General features: G+C 39.7%; 1 protein-coding gene across 7 annotated transcripts in view; it reads left to right on the top strand.

Moving 5' to 3' along the window:
• CNKSR2 (connector enhancer of kinase suppressor of Ras 2) overlaps positions 1-20,716 on the top strand; it is a 198,711-nt gene that overhangs the window by 158,084 nt on the left and 19,911 nt on the right. For all 7 annotated transcript variants that reach the window (XM_015885366.3, XM_032440929.2, XM_015885347.3 and 4 more), the window contains 2 exons: positions 345-445; positions 1,632-2,178. In XM_015885366.3, the coding sequence (XP_015740852.2) occupies positions 345-445; positions 1,632-2,178 (648 nt within the window). The remainder of the gene's footprint in view (positions 1-344; positions 446-1,631; positions 2,179-20,716) is intronic.

The raw sequence follows: 20,716 nt of genomic DNA, 5'->3' as shown, positions 1-20,716 counted from the left end.
GCAAATCTTTGAAAATCTTATTGCACCAGGTGTATTCTGTATGCATGTATTTATAAGGTGTGTACAAGAGTTATATCAGTGGGACATTTGCAGGTTGTTGGTTAATTTCTCTGTAATGGGAAATTAGAGTTAATACACCCAGCCATGTTTTGAGTTTTTCACTCCTTATTTTAAAACATTTCCAAATGACAGCCGCTAGCACATAGAGAGTCAACAGTAATATTTAACTCTCAGTAATATCTACAAAGGAATTTCTAGTTGTATTTGTGAAAACAAGTTTTCTGATATAGAAACTTATCAAAACATGTTGGTAGCTTTTGACCTGATGTGTATGTAACTTGTAGATTACTGGAGTGAGAGTGATAAGGAGGAGGCTGACACTCCATCGACACCCAAACAAGACAGCCCACCACCCCCATATGATACATACCCACGGCCTCCTTCGGTAAGTCACTTGCAACTGCCTAATCAGGAATGGCTGCACGAAGTGTCACTTTCACCAACTCTTCTGATCAGAACCACGTGGCAAGCATTGCACTCCAGTATATAGTTGTGCTGAGAAGCATTACAGTAACAAACTACATTTGACTTTCCAGAGAAATGCCAACATAAAAATGTTTTGTATGGCCAACAGCAATTCTGTTGCTTGTGGAAAGGTAAGTTTACCTATAAAAGAGAGCAAAAGGAAATCAGGTTTTTATTTCCTTCTTTAAGCAGTTGTTATAAAAACAATGAGTGAACTTCTAATTTATTCTTCATTGGAAATTTTAATTTTCATGTCCATATATTCAGATATTACTAAAACACCTGCAATACAATTTAAAAAAATACAAAACTGTCCATTGAAAGCCTGGGTAAGTTTTTGGAAAGTGTTTGTGATTTGCATGAAAGACTTTGTTTTCCAAAGCCATAGAGCTTTGAAACATACTGAAACTGTACAAACATGTTTCCAAAGTAATTTTAAGCAAGATAGGGTGACATCAGTTATTCGGATGGCAATTTTAAGATAGTATTGATGGACCAGGCATATCACAGAATCATTTGAGTTGGATAAGATCTTTAAAGGTCATGTAGTCCAACTCCCATGCAATGAACAGGGACACCTACAGCTACATCAGGTGCTCAGAGCCCCAATCAGCCTGACCTTGAGTGTCTCCAGGGACAGGACATCCAACTTGCTGCAGTGCTTCACTACCCTTATAGTAATAAACCTTTTTCATATTATGCAAACTAAATCTCCCCTCTTTTAGTTCAAAACCTTTTTCCTTTCCCACAACAAAAGACTGTGCTAAAGACTCTGTCCCCTTCTTTCTTATAGCCCCCCTTTTAGATACTGAAAGGCCTCCCTGGAGCCTTCTCCACACTGAACAGCCACAGTGTCTCTCAGCCTATCCTCATAGGGGAGGTATTCCATCTCTCCTGTGTCTTCCACAAAGCCATATTCTACAAAGTTTTCTGAAAAATAGTTGAGTGATCCTCTTCTACTGATTAAGGGACATTCTTAGGAGTGCGTGTCAGTGTGTGTGCAGGGTCATTACCAAAATGGGGACCATCAGTAACAACAAACAGTATGTGATTGCTGTTAGGGGTAAGCCGCAGTCTCCACTGATCTGAAGTTTGCTCCATTGCAGATGAGTTGCACCAGTCCCTACGTGGAGCCAAAGCACAGCCGCCTCTCTTCCACAGAGACCTCCCAGTCGCAGTCATCACATGAGGAGTTCCGCCCAGAGGCGGCGGGGAGCATCACCGACTCACCAGTGCGCAAGACAGCGAGCCAGCGGCGCTCCTGGCAGGACCTCATCGAGACGCCACTGACGAGCTCAGGACTTCACTACTTGCAGACATTGCCACTGGAGGACTCAGTGTTCTCTGAGACGGCCGTGGTGTCCCCTGAGCACCGGCGGCAGTCCACTTTGCCCACCCAGAAATGCCACCTGCAAGATCACTATGGCCCCTTTCCACTCGTGGAAGGGGAGCGGATGCAAGTGCTGAACGGGAATGGAGGCAAGCCCCGCAGCTTCACGCTGCCACGGGACAGCGGCTTCAACCACTGCTGCCAGAGCCTTTCTGTGGGAGCCACCGATCACCACGAGGAAGTACAGCAAAAGGAGGTGGAAGAGGAAGAGGAGGAGGAGGAGGAGGAAGTCAAAGCAGCAGAAGAAAACCAGGAAGATAAAAGTAAGTATGGGATATTTCTGTGGCTTTTCAGCAGCTCTGTTTGTGTTATGTAGTGGTTGTTTTCCCCTTTAACTATTAAAAAAAAAAATAAATCTTCCACCATCTCCCATATTTTACCAGCTTTTCTTTGTTTTGTACCTATTTAATCAACCATATGTATGAGGCTTAACAGTCTGACAGAGTGCTGCATGATCTGTCATGAGCCCCAGATGCTTCCCCATTGGCTGGTCAGCAGCTGTGCCCTACTAGTGTTTCTCAGTCATAAATGGATGTTGCTTCCATGCTTTCTTCCCTCTTGCCCAATATTCTCCCCCACTGACACATGTATGTGTCAGGCAGGACATGCTTAGTCCAGTTTTCCAGCCAGCCTCTCTCCAGGTTGTAAAAAGCACTCAGTAACCCTGGAGTTGCAGGGTCAGGCTGTGACTGTGTGGTGTCCAGTGGAACAGGTCACAGGACAGCCCAGAACCTGCAGGAATTTGAAAAACAGTGTACATTTCCCATTTCCTCACCTTGTGATTTTTAATTACAGAAGTTCAGAAAACATTTCAGAACAAAAATTAAAATAAAATATCTACGTAACCAGTGGGGTTTAAAAACAAAGCATCCTAATACCAAGTAACTGCCTCTTACATGGCACGTTAACTCCATAGATATTTGTGCTACTTGTCAAAAATATTCCAGTTAAATAGAATGAAGGTCCCTGCTCCTCCTGAACCCGTAAACACATTTCTGTGTCTGTTTCATGCTCTGTCTTCCCTGTCATTTATGGAGCTTCTCAGCGTGCGTTGCTAGCAAAGTTCAGTTTGCACCCAAGTTGTCGGGTCTGTCAGCAAAGCCTGCATTCATGAGCTCTGGGGTTGTGCTGTGATGAAGTTTTTGCAGTGGCAAGGAAAGTGGCAAGGATGACCTCTGAAGCTCTTAGAGGTGTGGTGATCTCATTCCTTCAGATTTTTCACTGTAAGGAAGGATAAAAATGGTAAAGAGATAGGAAAAGGTAGTGAAAGCTCTGGATAATTACCTGCCTGCCTAAGTTAATTCATTGAAGTTAGCACCTTTTCGAGCATTAAAGTTCATTATTTAGTCTACATGGGAGAGGTCAGCTGTTTTCCATTTTCGATTTTTGGTCAATAGATTCTAGACTTCCTCAGATGACCAGAATGTGTTGTCCTATCCTAGCTTTCAGTTTTGATTTTCAGATGGATTTTTACTGGTAGCAGTAAGAAGATTTAAAATATATACTTATATATATATATATAAGTATATATATATATATATATATATATATATATATATATATATATACATATATATATATATATGTATATATATATATATATATATACAAATATTTCTTGCAGTTCTGCTGGGTGTTGTTCAAGGATCCTGTTGCAGAGCTTAAGATGTCAGGTGTTTTAGACATCAATTTTGAATCCTTTAGAGTCCCGGGTGTAACAGGTTTTATAGTGTGCAATACTAATAAAGGACTTGTGTTTGGATTAGCAGGCCAGAACTTGGGCTCTCCTCCACATTTCTCTAAAAATTTCCAAAAAGGGAGAGAAAAAAATGTAATTTGCAAGCAATTTCCCTGTGTACACATACTTCTATTTTTCTTTAAGTGAGAAGGTTTTCATAGTTGAAGCATTAATGGGAGATTGGTTCTGAGACATTAATGACCAGCTAGACAAGTAAAGTGTGCATGGTGAGTTACTGACCATGAAATCGTAAAAACAGAGAGAAATTGTTGAAAAGTTTAGGTGCCAAATTGCTTGTTGCTATGGCTACTCTGTTCTGTTTGCAACACTGGCTTTTTCCAGCATGGTTACCAGTAAAAAAGGCAGGAGGGATTGCATGCAAATGGTGCTCTATGGTGCAAAATCTCAATTTCTGGGCTGAGAGGAACAAGATTTGCTTGTGACTGCCGAGCGTGCTGACAGGATTGGCCCCACACCTCTGCTGGTCTGGGAGCACAAGAACTTGCAGCTGGTGGGGAGGGGAATCCTCCCTTTTGGGAGAGGTTTTAGCCTCTCTTTATGGCTTCCTGATGTGCTATCAAACAAACCTTTTAAATGTATTTATTTGCCTTGCACGTTTGTGATCCTGACAAATTCTAAACTCTTGGATGACTCTATGTGTTCCTGTGTATACGTGTCTGCGTTTCAGAGCTTAACCTTTCCTCTTGCTGTTTGTGTGGGACAAGGAATACAGCGCCTTCGTGCTTGCTGCTGTATGAGTCAAATGTCATTGCCAAAACTTTGTTTTCTCAGCTTCTTTTATTCCTTTCCCACTTTTAAAGCCTCCCGAGTTTCAACCAAGTAGTGAAATGTGGTCCTGTGTTTTCTAACTTCTATCCCAAAGATGTTTTCAAACAGCCACCACACACATTAGGAGCTCTGTGCTTTCTGTCAGATGCTGTCTTTGGCTGCTATAATTTGCATTTTTCTGTTGACTTTCTACAAAACCTACACTGATGTGCCGCAGCTGAGAATCTGCTCTCTGTTAATCAATGCTATGTGCGCTAAATAAATACTGCAAGAATGTCCTGACACTGCAAATAGTGCTGCGTACCAGCCCTGCTGTAATACCTGGATATATCATGGTAAACTAAAAACTTGTTGTCCTTTCCTGTGCTTATCCATTGGGACCTAACTTTTGTGTGTTGTTCAGTTGCTTCTTTTTGTCTCATTATGTCACATTAACACTTCAAGGCTAATCTTTGCTTATTCTATTTCCCTAACTTTTGTCTCAGTCATTTAGTTGTTTGGTATACATGCTGTCCTGCAAAGGTCTCTTGCTTTGTAATTTAAGAGGATTCTCCTGTGGGGTATTTGTGTTTGTCTGTGTGGTTGTTCCCAAGACTGTGAAAGTGGAAAACAGCGCCAAACGTGCCCTCATGCTGTGATGCTGTGAAGCAGCTGCACACAAAAAGCATGTGAGAGGCCTGGCCCTCTGCACTGCATTTCCATGGTGCAGTTGTGAAGGACGTGTGCCTTTCCATGTTTGCTTTCTGCTAACTGCAGTGAGCAGAATGAAAGAGATGTGCATCACATCACTGCCACCCCTTCCCCAGGCCCCTGGTCCTCACTTTCTGTGTTTGTTTCATGACTTAATGCCAAAGAGCACCTAAGGTCTTCTTGGCAGATGATTGTTATTTGGAAATACTGTTGCTGGAATCTCTTTCATTTCTTAGGCTTCTTCAGTCTGTAGTGAAGGAACAGGAATGTCTCAGGGTTCAGTACTGAAGAGAAGCAACTACTAGCTCTGAAGTGTGAAACTGGTGTGGACCCACTGACCTCTCTGTAGAGAAACCTTCACTGAAACACTGAAACAGTGAAGGAAGATCAATAGCATCAGTGGGAGACATCGTAAAAAAAATTTTCTTATACCCAGTCTAAATCTCCTTTATTTTAGTTTGAAACCTCTTCCCCTTGTCCTGTCACCACAGATCCTGCTAAAGAGTTCATCCCCTTCTTTCTTACAGCCCCCCCTTTAGATACTGAAAGGCCACTATCAGGTCTCCCTGGAGCCTTCCCTTCTCCAGGCTGAACAACTCCAGCTCTCTCAGCCAAAATACTACATTGTGATGTATGTTACACTTCTTGCTTTTGCTTCTCTGTCTTTTGGATAGGGTATCTTTTTTACTTTGGCAGGGAAATGTGGGAGTTAGGATGAGTAATGCATAAAGACTGTATTGAACACACTGGAGCTGTTGCTGATATGTGTCTGCAATTAATAGGACAGCTTGCTTTTCTGACAGCCCCTTTCCATTAGGAAGGATACCATTAGTGGTGCCCTGTCATCTGACCCCACCTAGTTAGTTTTATCTGCACCAATAGGCAAGGGAGAGGCCATTAAGATACTATATATTGCCCACTGGAATTTCTCAGGTTAGTAAAGGTGTGCATGCCTGCTAGCATCTTAAGTAAGCAGGGCTATGAGAGTTGACAGGTCATGTTTCACATTAGAAATATTCCTTTTGAGGCTGGCAAATTGCACAAAGTGCAGCACCCTTTGGGACACTAAGGAGGATGTTATTCTAACTTAATACATTCACCATCAGTCATGTATAAACCAGAGCATTTGCCAGGGCTGGGTTGCTGGGTTTTCTTCTCAATGTCCTTTTGGGCAGCTCAGCCTGTGCACTCAGACACTGAAATGAAGTGAGGAAAAAGGATGCTTTTCCTAAGCTGTGTTTGCCACCTGGCTTTTCATTCATGATTCCAGCATGAGCCATCCCCCTGGCACCAATCTGTGTGCCCATACTCCTCCCTGCTGAGCCACCCAATGCCAGCATCCAGCTGATAGAGCTGCTAGGCACTTGGAATGAGCCTGGGTAAAATGCCATGGAGCTGTATTAAAACTTGCAGTCTTATGTCTTTTAGTTCATACTGTAAATGGCTAGCCAGTGGGGCATTGGTATGGGTAGTTGGTGTCTCCAGAGGAAAATCTCCATCAGTGGTTTGCTGTTTCAGGCAGGAAGGAAAGTGGTAAAGCAGACAAGTCAGTTGCTGATATTGGATTATTATCCAACCCTCTTTTCAGAGCTAATGTGTTACGCACAAAATGTTCAGTGGAACAGCTTGTATCTTCTGTGCAATACTGTTTTTCTTATTTTTATCTAGAATGTTTAGTGCTTCATTCATCATAGGATCCAGTGGGACGCAAGAGCTGTTATATTCAAAACTTAATCAGTGGGCATCATTGATAATCTAGCTAATGTCAAGCTAAATGTTTTTATCTTTGTTAAGATTTAAACTCCATGTTTATCTGAATAGAAATTTCTGTAAGCTTTCAGAAGCAAGTATATATGTGGGAAAAAAGTGAGCCTAAATGAGAGCTGCTCAATTATCTTCTAGCTACACTGTGTGCATGTTCAGTTGTATGTACAAAGTATGCATTATACCTCTTATTATATTAAAAAGTATACTGATACACAAACCAACTTGGATAGACAAGTACCGGGACTAGGTTTCCTGTGCATCAGGACTAGAAAGAATAGAAAGAAAGAAAGAAAGAAAGAAAGAAAGAAAGAAAGAAAGAAAGAAAGAAAGAAAGAAAGAAAGAAAGAAAGAAAGAAAGAAAGAAAGAAAGAAAGAAAGAAAGAAAGAAAGAAAGAAAGAGAAAGAAATAAAAAAGCTTTTCTGGTTCTCATGAGCAAAAGAAACTCTACTACACAAATGTTTTTGTATTCTAAATAAAAACAATCGGAAAACTCTACATTCTGATTTTAAGTTTCAGTAGTAGGGGAAAAAAAAAATAATCTGCAGTGTTTGAAAGCCAAATATTTCAGCAGTGTGTGGAGACAGGACAAGGGGAAACGGCCAGAAACTGGAGCATAGGAAGTTCCACACAAATCAGCGCAAGAACTTCTTTACAGTGAGGGTGACAGAGCACTGGAACAGGCTGCCCAGGGGGCTTGTGGAGTCTCCTTCTCTGGAGATATTCAAGACCCTCCTGGACGCCTACCTGTGTGACCTGGTGTAGGGAACCTGCTTTGGCAGGGGGGTTGGACTCGATGATCTCTGGAGGTCCCTTCCAACCCCTACAATTCTGTGATTCTGTGATTGAATCATTTATTGGGTAGTAATTCAGAAAGCGATATGGCCTGTCAACAAAAGTTAAAGTAGTTTAGTTTTATGCCCTTTAGACCTTATAAACGTGAATGCATTTTACCCACAAATGTCCTGTTGCCACTCTTTAATTTTAATTGATTTCAATAGCTCATGCTACTAAAAATGCAAAGAAGAGGTGGAGTTCAGAAACAGAAATTTTATTATTTTCCAACTCTTACATTTACATTAATAGCCTCGGGCATTATTGCCAACAAAAATCATCTGATTTTTCTTGAAGTATATGGATTTTTACAAGCAAAAGAAATAGAGATGAGAATTTCTTGTGTGGTCGTCCTTACGTTGTGCTTTTTTAGCAAAGAATCCTCAGCTGTGTTACCAAGATGGCAGCTGTCAACAGAGACATGCTACCAGAGGCACTGTCATTTTGTGTTGAAGAGCAAGGAATCTATGTGCATGATAATTTTCTTCAGCTTTTCTTTTTTCCCCCATTTTATGCTCAGTTCTCTTTCAAAGTGTCCTGCAGTCAGCCTGTGGTTTGCCTTTAATTTTATGGTTTCCTGAAGTAAAGAAGCTCTGTCTCTGCCTCTGTCTTTTCTGAGGCTGGAAAAGATGACTTGTACCTGGCAGACCACTTGATGTGCCATGCAAGGAAGACAGTCCAAACACCCTGATTCCCACTGCTTGCCATACTATATGATATGTGATTGTTTATTCAATAGTAACTAAAAAAAAGTGCTTGCAGATTTCCCCCTCCAATTCCAATTGAGCTTACATCTTAAAACATAACATACATTTTGTAAATGAAGCTGTGTAAGTTTTTAGAAATTATTCTGTGTACAAAATGAAAAACATACTTTTTTTTTTTTTTTTTTTTTTTTCCAATTACTACATCGTTTCCCACTGAAAGGAGAGGATTCCTATCCATTTAACCAACACCTTTGTTCATTTCAAATGTGAAAAACTAATTTTAACTATTTACATACATCTTATTGTGAGTTCTCTGGAAACAGTTTTGGAGTTGCACAGAGATTTGACCACTGCAGGAAACAGGAAGAAACTGGTTTTATCAATGGGATTTTTGCTGAACTGTGATGGTTTCTCTTAGAAATTCAAGATGCAATTGGCCCAATCTGGAAGTTTTGAGATGCAAAGAAAGCATAAACCTGCAGTGAAACAAGTTAACAAGTTATTGTGCACAGGGAGAATGTTCTTTTGAAAGGTATAATCTTAAAATACTTTTCTCCAAACTGAAAAAAAAAAAAAAAGCTGAAACTCTTTCTATAATCAAGTCAGAAGAATATGACAATCCCATCAGTAGGTCTGGGGAAACTTCGGCCTTTTCAGATTGTATTTATTACATCTCCAGTTGTTACCATCTGCTGGCTCTGGCTCTCGGGTTCTTTCAAGGCAACTGTTAAACATATGCAGGGGAGAACCTGAGTCATTACTGCCTGGGAGAACATAGGAAGTATGTAGTTTTATAAGTCTATTAGCATGCTGAATTTCTGTAGTGTCGCTGTGTAAATATGCTTTCTCATTTAAATACTGTGGGTTGTGGGAAGGAAGATGAGATATTAGAACATGCAGGGATGGGATTCTCAGTGTGAACAGTCAGCATCTTGCTAAAATATTGGAAAAGAGACACTGGTATAAGCAAATTGTTACAAAGCAATTTTGTTTAAATCAATTTTTTATGAAAAAAGTCCTTCGGGTTCTTGGAATTAAGATGAAGGTCATCATGGAAGCCTACAAAATAAACGTTGCAGTGTAATTTTTTGTTTTAGGGTCTTAGCTTAGTATTTGGCTGAATCTCCCCCTTTTAGCCTCTAGCTGCTGCAGTGGGTGACATCTAAAGATGTTGTGTCCTATTTGCTAGCCCTCTGCAGCTTCCTTGGCTGTCCTTGTTAGACAGCTAAAACAGCAATAAATGCTTGTGCTTTAGCATCTTAATCTGTACTGAAGACTTGTTTTCTAACCCTTTCCACCACAAGAAATAGCATACATAGGCTAAAATATTGGTCCCTATGAAGGCTCTAGTGGAACTGTTAAGTATTCTGCACAAGCTTCAGAGCCAGTGAGTTGGAAGTGATTTTGAAGGGTTATCTCTACTCTAGATCTGGAGCCATTATGCCTACTGCATTCATCCTTAAGTATCCTCAAGTAGTGGGTCTTTTTCATCCCCTTCAGACAGTGCTTTTCCTCTTTTCTGTATTGAAAAGGAATTTATTCTTTCTCTTAATAGATATTAAATTGTTCCCTTTGCAATTTAACCGTAGCTTTTTCCTGTCACTATTGCATGGAAAACGAAACTGCTCCATCACAGCAGTTGTTATTTAAGCTGAACATTGTTGAGAAGACTGATCTCACTTTCCGCCCACTTACTGTTTGGCAGGCTTCTGGCCATTCTTGCTGAATATAACTGATCTTTCCAGCTGCCCTAACTCACCTGGAAAGACAGCATCCAAATCACAGAATCACAGGGGCTGGAAGGGACCTCTGGAGATCACCCAGCCCAGCCCCCTGCTGAAGCAGGTTCCCTACAGTAGGTTACACAGGAAAATGCTCAGGCAGGTTTTGAATATCTCCAGAGAAGGAGACTCCACAAATTCTATGGGCAGGGCTCAATCTGTATGTAATGCACCTGGTTGACACCAGGAAGATTGCTCCAAACTGCGTGTTTTAGACACTGCACTTTCCAGCTGTATGGTACTTCACATTTCACTTTGTGTTGTTCAGTGTGCTAGATAAGCTTTTCTGCTTGACTGCTATTTTTCATACCTTAATGAAGCCGCATATTCCTGTGCTTCTCACAAATCCACGCTAAGTAGCTCAAGTGGATAAACACCTCAGGTGATTTAAAATATCTAATTGAGCTAAAACCAACCAACAAACAAACATGACAGCTTGTAAAACTAACAGCCTGACTAGAGAAAGTAAATGCCTTGCAGACTAACCTGGTGCTTGCCAAGTTTTGTGCCTGTTAGCATATCGTTTACCATATTGTTATATGAAGCTTAACAAGGGGATTTCATCCCTCCAAGTCATTCCCACTTCTATGACTGTCCTTCTGTCAACTAGTCATTTGAGTTGAAAAGGACTCTCAAAGGCCATCTGGTTCAACTCCACTGCAATGAACAGGGACACCTACAGCTACATTGGGGTGCTCAAAGCCCCATCCAGCCTGCCCTGGGATGGGGCACCCACCACCACTCTAGGCAACCTGTGCCAGTGCCTCACTATGCTTACTGTAAAAAACTTTTTACTTATGTCCAGTGTAAATGCTTCCTCCCACTTCTGTGTTTGTGGATTGTAATAGGATTTGCTCTATTCCACCATCCATTTCATTAGTAAAATCTGGGCAGCCGGATGCCACTGAGAAAACCCCACAAAACACAGCCTTCTTTGCTAGCAGTAAGACTCAGATACCCCTTCTGTTTGGGCTTCACTCTTGCCATTGGAAGGGACACCCTGGTTACCTGGGTTGGCTCATACTGCTCACTTCTGGGAGATGAACTTCTAGAAAAAGAAGATGGAGCTGCGTTTTATACCCATTCTGCATCTGAATAGCAAAGGGAGGTGTTATCTGGAGATGAGTGGGAAGTAAAGTCTCATCCTTTTGTCAGATGGGAATTTCTTCAGTCTCTAGAGAGCTTAATGCACAGAGTTTATACTAATCATACAGGGTTTATTTGCAGGCTTTCCTACTGTTTTTCAATATCAAGCAGTTCTTGTGAAATAAATGTCATGATAAGATAATACTTGTTTTGGGGAAAAAAAAAGAAAAGAAAAGAAAGAAAAGCCTTGCAATCAGACAATTTTGCAAATATCTCAGTTCTCATTAAATATTAAAATAATAATAATAATAGGCTCCTAGTTTTGTTTTGAGACATTGTTGTTAAAAAGCTGGAAGATGATTTGTCTCCTTTTTGGCTCCACTTTGTGAGTTTGGATCTTGTTGATCATTTAACACTCCCATATCACAGCATCAAGTAGTGTGATGTCATATGCAAAGTGTGAAAAAGTTCTCCGCAGGATTTTGCAGTATTTACATAAGAAAATATCTGCATGTTAAATAGGATGGTTATTTTCTGCCTCCACAAGTTGAGTACTTCAAACACCGAATAATAACAGCCTATTATTTCTTCTCTTTTGGATTACTGAAGCATAAAATTTGGCCTTTCAAAATACTAAATATCACCATTGATTTGTTTAAATGTATTTGAGTTATCATGAGAAAATGAGGAGAAATGTTGCCAAAGATCTTTGATTTAAAAACATATTTCTGCCTGTTTTTGACATATTGATTTTATCCAGTAAAGATTTACAGAAATCAAAGAGCTGAGATTAAACAAGCCTCAAGTGGGAGATTTTTCATGGTTTTAAATTCAGGGGTGGGCAGAGATCAGACAGTAGTATACTAAGATTTGTCTACATGGTATGATTTTTGTCCAAAGCTGATCTGAGCTTGGGTTCCCATCATAGGGGAAAAACTGGCATCCAAAATAAAGTACAGACATTAGTCACTGGGTGTGATGGTTTCTGAGGAGGAGGGGGTTCAGGTTAGATATTAGAAAAAAATTAATCTCAAAAACAATGATGAGGCATTGGAAAAGGTTGCCCAGGGAAGTGGTGGAGTCACTGTCCCTGGAGGCATTCAAAAACTGTGCAGATGTGGCACTGAGGGACATGGTTAGGGCATGGTGGGGATGAGTTGAGGTTGGTCTTGATGATCTTTTCCAACCTGTAATTCTGTGATTCTATTTCCCATAGTGGGGAGTAGAGCCTGCAAGGCAGAGGGGGAAACCTTCTGCTATGGAGAACCCCTGGGAATGCTTGGATAGGGAAGAAATTTACTTTGATCTCTTTACTCATCAGGACTAAATAAATAATAAAACTCATTGGGGATCATTGCAAATTCAGTTCTACATGAAATGAAACTCAAATTTGGGGTGCAGTCATCTGGCTTGAGGGGACCTTTGCAATTTGCTTGCATGCAGCTGTGGCAGACATGGCTCAGACTACAAGGGGCTCACTGCAGTGGGCTGCTTTCAACTAGCACAGTGTTTCCAGTGTATGCAAAGTAGTCACTATAGAGAACATGAGAACTGGGGAAAATGAGATGTAAAAAATTATTTTCCTCTGGTAAAAATAGCAAAATCTGTTTTAGATTTCATATAACGGTATTTAATAGTCTGTACATTTGGTGTGAAAATGATCTTTTTACTGTACTAATGTCAACACTTGAAATCCAATATGAAAATCATACTTAATGTATAAAAAGCTTTAAGCTGGTTATTTTGGAAACTCTTCTGCTTCTTTCCTCCCTAACACAATGTAATTTGCTATTTGCTTTCAACTTTTAATGAGTAAAATAAATTTTATTTCCAAGAGATTTTTAGTTTTCAATCAAAGTAAGCACATTCACAGACTTGTACAGTATAAAATCTAATTTAATAATTTCAGGGACACCTAGAATAGCTAGCATCTGTCTTTTCAGAAGATGGAAGGACATATTTTTATTTGATTCTGGCTTTGTAAAGAGCCTTGGAAAAATCCTCTTTATATTTTACTTTCCCTCTAAAGCTTTCCAAGGGCATTTTGTTTATATTTTGTGTTGCTGGGGACCCTGTTTGCTTTCTGTATAGGAACTTCTGAATCACGGCCTGAACCTCTGATTAACCACATGAGGCAAGCAATAAGTCAGCCCTGGGAGCACAGGGGAAGGCAATTCACCTGTGCTACCGGAAAGGGTGGAGCCTAGCTCCACCTCTCCTAGACCCCATTTAAGAGCTGACTACAAGTGGGGAGGGGTCTCTTTTGGAGACTGCTCCTTGTGGAGACTTTCAGTGAACCCAAGATAAGGGTAAACTCCATCCATTCTCCCTTAGCCTAACACTTCTGTATATTTCTTAATTATAACATCAGTATATTCACTGATTGCATACCTTGCCCAATGCTAGCATATGATGTTGGCATTTAGCGTAGTGCTTCCTAAAGCGGCCTCCATGTTTTCCTGATTTTTGTATCAACTCATTGAAAATTTGAATCTCAGAATTTTGACAGTGCTTTAAGAATCATGAGGAATAAAATGTAAAACAAACAGAAAATGCATTTCTGCCTGTAGTCTTTGGACACCTACTCAAAGGAGAACATGAGCAGAAGGAGAGATTTAATGTTTCACTCAGATCTGGTGCTTCTAACACCACTGCCTGGGCACCATGCATGTTCCTGAAAATTGCTATTCCCCAGGACACCGAGGGTGAGGTGGAGTTGCCAAGAGTAACCAGATGAACAAATAAAAGCAGGTCCCTTCAGAATGGTGGAGAATTAGCTTACCTACATAGGTAACAACTACTTTCCACATGCCATGATCTGTAGTGCTTCTTGAGAACAGACAGGAAACATCAGGGTGCCTGAGGAAGAGCAGGTAAAATGCTGTACTGGGTGAGATGGAGGCAAGAGGCTCAAGACTAGAAAATGATGGTGTTATGAATCTTTTCCCTGATTAGAAAGGCTATTTTAAGAACATATTGGCTTGATAGTAACACTTTTCTCTTACAGTAAAATCTACTGTAAACATAATCATGCTGTGTTTGCCTTTGGTTCACAGCTTAGCGTGCTGTGCAGGTGATTCACATGAATGTTCTTTATGTTGGGATCACGTTCCAGTGAGCTGTGCCATCTCATCAAACTATTTCCTCAGCCCAAGTTATCCTCCAAGGGGAAGAATCCAGCACAACTTCATGATGAGGTCATAAACCTTCTCACAGTTCTCCCTTAATTCATGTCTTTGGAAACCATGAGTAGAGGCACCTGGTGAGACATTTTCTTCAGGTGGCTTACTCATTTGTGCCATACTGAAATGGAGTAGATATTTTAAAAGATGAAGTCATAAGCTTGTTTCTTATTTTGTCCTTTTTATTAGTATTATTTCTTCAGCCTGTAGTTGTTCATATTCAGCAGTTGTTGTAGCTAGCTCTATTATAAATGGTCAAAAGTATATAGTTGGCCATGTGCTTTACTGTATTTCAGAGTTCATGGAGAACATTTTCTGAGTCCCATTATGTAAATTGTAGCCATCAGCTTTTATTTCATTACCAGTAGTTGTGCTGACATGGAGCCCCTCACAACATTAATGTAAACAGATAAAAAAAGAAAAAGCCCTTTTGTCCATTCCTGCCTTCTTCTGTACTTTCTCATAAGGAAATTAAATGTAGAATGTTCTTATTTTTTCACATAGTTTTTAAATAAATGCATCATGTAGTACACACTGAACTTGGTCAATTTCTTCACCTTTCTACTTCAAAAAAAAAAAAACAAAAAAAACCCAAAAAAACCCTAATCCTTGCAGAATTAAGAATTCACTAAGCTTTTGTTGTTTGCTGTTTTGTCTCAAGGACTAACTTTTCCATTCTGCACAGCAGATGTGGGCTCATAAAAAAAAGACTAAATGTCGATTCATGAAGTTCTGTAGCAGACCTTAGACTCTTAGGTATTTGCAGTAAAAAAATAAACGCCCTGGAAGTGCTTGCTTCTGAAGAGCAGCTGTAGAGTTTTGAGCCTCAAGTTTTGTTTTCAAGTTTCAACAACCTGCCTTGAACAGGGCCTAATAGCATTTTTCTCAGGAAGGGGTAAAAGCATCTCTAGATGGGATGTTCTTCCAACAAGTGGTTTTATTGCTTTTGAAATTAGGTGTACTTTTAGCTACATCACATGGTGAAAAGGAGCTGCCTGACTTACAGGTTGGAGAGAAAAGCTTCCCTTTTGGTTAGTTTTGAATCTTCCACCCAAACTTTCAGATGTTCCCAGTAATGCAAGAGGCAATGATCAACCTTTTTCTTTTTACTTACTGCATGCCTATGCTCCTAACTCTATAGATTTCTTATATCTCTTGTCCATAGGGATCAGGTTTTAAAAAGTTTTACGCTGTTCAGTTGTACCTTGCAAGAAAAGCCTTGCGTACCACTAACAATCATTGCTGCTCATATCTCTACCTGTTCACTGCTTTCTTAGACGAGAAGGCTAGAACAGCATAAACCCTTCAGTATGTGACATATTATAATGTAGTATTTTAATGCCTTATCTTCCTGTATTTACTCAGAATAAAAAGCCAAATATCTCAAGTTCTCTGTTTCTGAGGAAGCCGCTTTGAAATCATTAAAAAATATTCTACAGTTGTGGCTTTGCAGTCCACAGGAGAGTTAATAGGAAGTGTATTATAAGTTGGTTCCCCTTACAGAGATATTTTCCCTCCTTATAACGTGAATTCTCTGATTAGATACCAGGAAAAAGTGCAGTGATGCAGTTACTGAAACAGCCCTCTAATTTTCAGTTACAAGTCATTGGGATATTATTTTTGTGCTCTTAAAAAGAAACATTTTTTACATCTCCAAAGCTTTTGTGAAGTGCTAGTTAGAAGAAGTTTTGCACGAAAAGGGAAACTGGAACATGGGTGCCAGTATGGCTGTGCCAGTGGGCACTGTGAGATGTTCCATCACTCCAAGAGGATGGCAGGGAACTCCCAGATCCCACTGGGCAGGGTGGGAGGAAGGAGCAGGACTCTGCCCTTCTTCACTGAGCCCATCATTTCCTCTCTTCCTCTACTTTCCCCCACCTCCACTTTGCTAGGAATTGTGTTTTTTTGAATGAACAAGGAGCTGTTTTCTGCATACAATCACTTTCTTAGCAAGTGTGAAGCATTACTATCCCATTAAAGAAGTAATATTCACTGTAATATGTTCAGGGATTTAAAATAATTTCAAATGTGTCATTTGTTGCTATCTATAAAGTAGAAATGCTCTGGGTGACTTGTGACATTTTCAGCATTGGACTCCTGTAAGAGGAGCCTTTAGCCCATTGAAATCCCTGATCAACTATGTTTTCCTCTAATTACACTGGTGAGTTCATTTGTGGAAGATAGTAGTCTTAGGATATACTTTAGAAAGAAAATAAAGCACCTCTGAAAATGGCTCTTGCATGTTAAAAATATATGAGCAATTATAAGCAAAAAATATAGCAATGTTTGGTTTGCCATAAGGATACCTTACATAAAACCTGTATTTAGTTAGTTGTAATTATTCTCATTAAGATAAATAAATCGCTAGATGAAAATTCATTCTTCTAGTACCCACAAGACGTGAAAAATGTTGTCATTAATTCTTCATTTTATGTTCCCAAGTAGGTACTGAACTCACTGCTGCAAAGCATGCAGCTAACTGCTGCATTGATCCAATGGGCTTTCAAGGCACTGTAACCCCTGAGAAAGCAGCTGATTCATTTTTTTAAAACAGGAGGGGAGATTTCTGTCATGTCTTTACAGAATCCAGGTGAATTAGAGGCAAGGTTTCTAACAGGAATTTATTTATGTATGTTGATTTTGTGCAGTATTTCTCAGAGTGAGGGGTTTAGGTTTGATGATGTGGCTTTATTTTTTTCTTTTTTCTTTTTCTTTTTTCTTTTTTCTTTTTTCTTTTTTCTTTTTCTTTTTTCTTTTTTCTTTTTTCTTTTTTCTTTTTTCTTTTTTCTTTTTTCTTTTTTCTTTTTTTCTTTTTTCTTTTTTCTTTTTTTCTTTTTTCTTTTTTCTTTTTTCTTTTTTCTTTTTTCTTTTCTTTCTGTGGCAGAAGCTTCTCAAGAATCTCAGCAGAACATGGGCACAAGGAGGGAGATACTACTTTTTGCTGAGTCTGCTTATTGTACCTCAACAGCCCAGTGATATCAATAACGTAAAACTTTTCTGATCTGTCCCTGTTATTGACCCACTCAAATAAGAGATCATAGGCCATGGTGAAAAGCAGCATTGTGGTCCCCTGTGGATGTCAGCAGACAATGAGGACATATCAGTCTGTGCTGGCGTTAACTAGTCATGCAAAGGATTTTGTCTGCATGCCACTATTTTTGTTGTCAGTATGGGAAGTACAGTCAGAAAGAGCAGTTACGATGCTGCATGAATTAAATTGTTCTTTATCTATAGTGGTCTCTACTGCTCAGAGTTAAAAGCTTAAATTTGACTTGTTTTAATCAATTCTAGGCATTTCTGTTTCACTTGAAAGCCCTGAGCATGCATGCGTATGAAATTTCCAAGAAATACGCTTCTTCTAACAGTGATACGGAGAATAGTCTGTTATGATAGTGGAACCAGTTCATAGAATCATAGAGTGGCTTGGGTGGAATGGACCTTAAAGATCGTTTTGGTGCAACTCCCTTGCCATGGGCAGAGTTGCTACCTACAAGATCAGTTCTTTTTAAGTATTTCATATTGAAAAGCTGGATTATTAAAAAACCAAAAAGGTAGTACGTTATTTGTTCCTTTTTGTTTCAGTATTGAAATCCAAAGCATTAGTTAGGAAGAAAAATGCACATTTTTTTTCTAATGTATAGTAACTGTTTCACTGGACAACAAATTGGATCTACAGTTCCTGCTTCATGACAAGGAAATAAAGATGTGTCTTTCCAAGCTGTTCCCAGCATAAACTGTGTAGGAGGTTTAGTAGATTAAATTCAGCTTTACATGCCATTGCAACCACAGCCTGACTAATCTCAACTTATGATAGTATGAAAAATTGGGTTGAAAGGAAACTTACCTTTAGGCATATACCTAAAGCTGCATGTGTTATGAGTACAAAGTGTAATGCAGCAATTAAAGTATCTATATAAGAAATTTGAATAACATTCACAGAATTCCTGAACTGTGTGTTGGGACTCTTAACTCCTGATTATATCTTCTATCCTCCAGCCATATTTAAATTATATATGTTACTGTATTTTGTAAGAAACTTAGCTCCTTTTTATCACCTGACCATGATTTTTCAACCACACGCCTTTCTCCCCATTTAAAAGAACAAAGCATGTTTTTCTTTTTATTCTCATAACAATTGATGTATTTTAAAATTTTCTATAGTCTCACTTGTTTTTGTCCCAAATTAGAGGATGTCCTTTGTCTGGGAGCTGCGGTTTATGTTGGTTTATAACAGTAATAACAGAAAGTATTCTGCAAAAATAATTGGTGACTTCTGACAGAGCCAGAGCTCAGTCTTCTCAGCCTTGGAGTTGTGGTTTCTCTAGTAAGACCCCAGTAACAAACCAAATGAGTTTTACAGGATTAGAAAGAAACCTGTACAGCACAAGAATAACTATGAAATGTATCTACTATGGGAGGGCATAACATGGGCAGAATTTGTAGGAATATAATATAGTATGAATCAATAATTTGATGATCCAGCTCGGCACATTTGAAAGAACAACCAACACGTACCTGAAGGCAAGCCAAAAATGGGGCCTCTATGGGTGATTGGCACTAATTCATTAGGTATTTAGCTACCAACACTGGTATCATCCTTATTTGTCAAGTAAGCTGGAAGTTCATCACTTGAGAAGACCTCCGTAAAGCAACAGTAAATAATACATGAACACTAGTGATATCATTAAAATAAAACCCTTCCTGTCACTTACAGAAACAGCACAGGTAAACAAATGCATGTTCATTAGTAAACTACTTTGACATACCTGTGTTAATTATTACTTTGGCAGAAAGTAGTGAAGAAAAATGATTTAGAAATGTTAGAGAGATGTGTCCACAAGCATCCCGGTCCTTGGCTGCTTGTTTCAGACCTTCACAGAGCATTGAGAATGCTTTGAATGAAGCACTGCCAGTGTGATGGCTGCATACGGTGCTGTCCCCGATTGCAAGGCTTACAGGAGTTTGGAAAAAGTGAGTATAGAGGGCTCATAGATCTTTCTTGCACGTGACATGAACTAGATAGGACTCAGTGTACACATGTAAAGCTTCAGACAAGATCTTGAAGAGAATAATATTATTTTGTTAATAAATACATCACTGGTGTGGTGCTGAAATGTGTAAGGCAACCTTAGAACCTTAGCTATGAATTTTCAGTTCTCTGACTGCTCTTCATTTTAACACTGGTGGGTTTTTGCTTGTTTTGTGTTGAATTGTATGGGTTGTTTTTTTGTTGTTTTTTTTTGTTTGTTTGTTTTTTGTTTGTTTGTTTGTTTGTTTGTTGTTGTTGTTTTGGGTTTTTTTTTAGTTCATTAGTACTGAGTGGGTAGAGGGTTATTTTGCTATAAATGTAGTCTGTGAAATGTATCCTGGAGGAGCAAGGCTGCATTTGCACCTTTAGAAATACTATGTTGAAAGGGGAAAAAAAATACCCTGCGGATGAGAACCCTGTCATTTCCTGTGCTGCCTTCTGCTTGCCAGGCTGAGAGCAGTGCTCAGGCAGGAACTGCTCACTGCTGGAGGCTATATGTGCTTTGGCATGCCACCTGTCCTCCCTGCTCCCAAGTCCTGCTTTCTCATTGTGGTGCTTTCTTGTACAGTATTTGTGCTCTTGCTGTTCTTTCGTTGTCACTTGTAGCTCAGTGGGGACACAAGGGACACTAAAGGCTATACAGTAGCATTGGGAAAATGAAACTTGCTACTTGTAGATAGCTTATTTCTCTTTTAGCCATGCTTCAAATATTTCCCTTTGCCGCAGTAACTCAAACATCCAGCTGAGTACTGAGTGACTTACATTACTGCCTCCCACATCTAACTTGACTTCTCATGTGACAAATGGCAGATATGATGTTTTGGACTATAGTGCCAGGGGGCTGCACTGATGTGCCATCCCAAGCCTCTGCATGGCACTCTCTCTGTGACACAGGCAGTCCTGAAGGCTCTGGTTGCTTTTCTCTGCTGAGCAAGGAATAGTTTGTAAATCTGCCAGCATTCCTTCAGGGAAGATGAACAACATCTGGCCACATCCCCAGACCTCATAGTATCCCAGTAGCTGCCACTGGACTTACAACATAAGCAGCCAAGTAGCGGTCTATGGTAAATGGGGAATGATGTTTCCATCCTTGTGTTTGCATTCACCCCCTGTTCAGAGGCTGGTAGCTCAAGTGTAGCATTTGCCTTCAAGAGAACTAGACAGACACCAGTTAAGTGTTAAGTTTGACTTCTTGTCAAA

This window comes from Coturnix japonica, chromosome 1 (genome assembly GCF_054131305.1).
Source record: "Coturnix japonica strain WE chromosome 1, WE-NBRP24, whole genome shotgun sequence".
In the NCBI taxonomy this organism is placed as follows: domain Eukaryota; kingdom Metazoa; phylum Chordata; class Aves; order Galliformes; family Phasianidae; genus Coturnix; species Coturnix japonica.
This window is presented reverse-complemented; position numbering and strand designations above follow the sequence as displayed.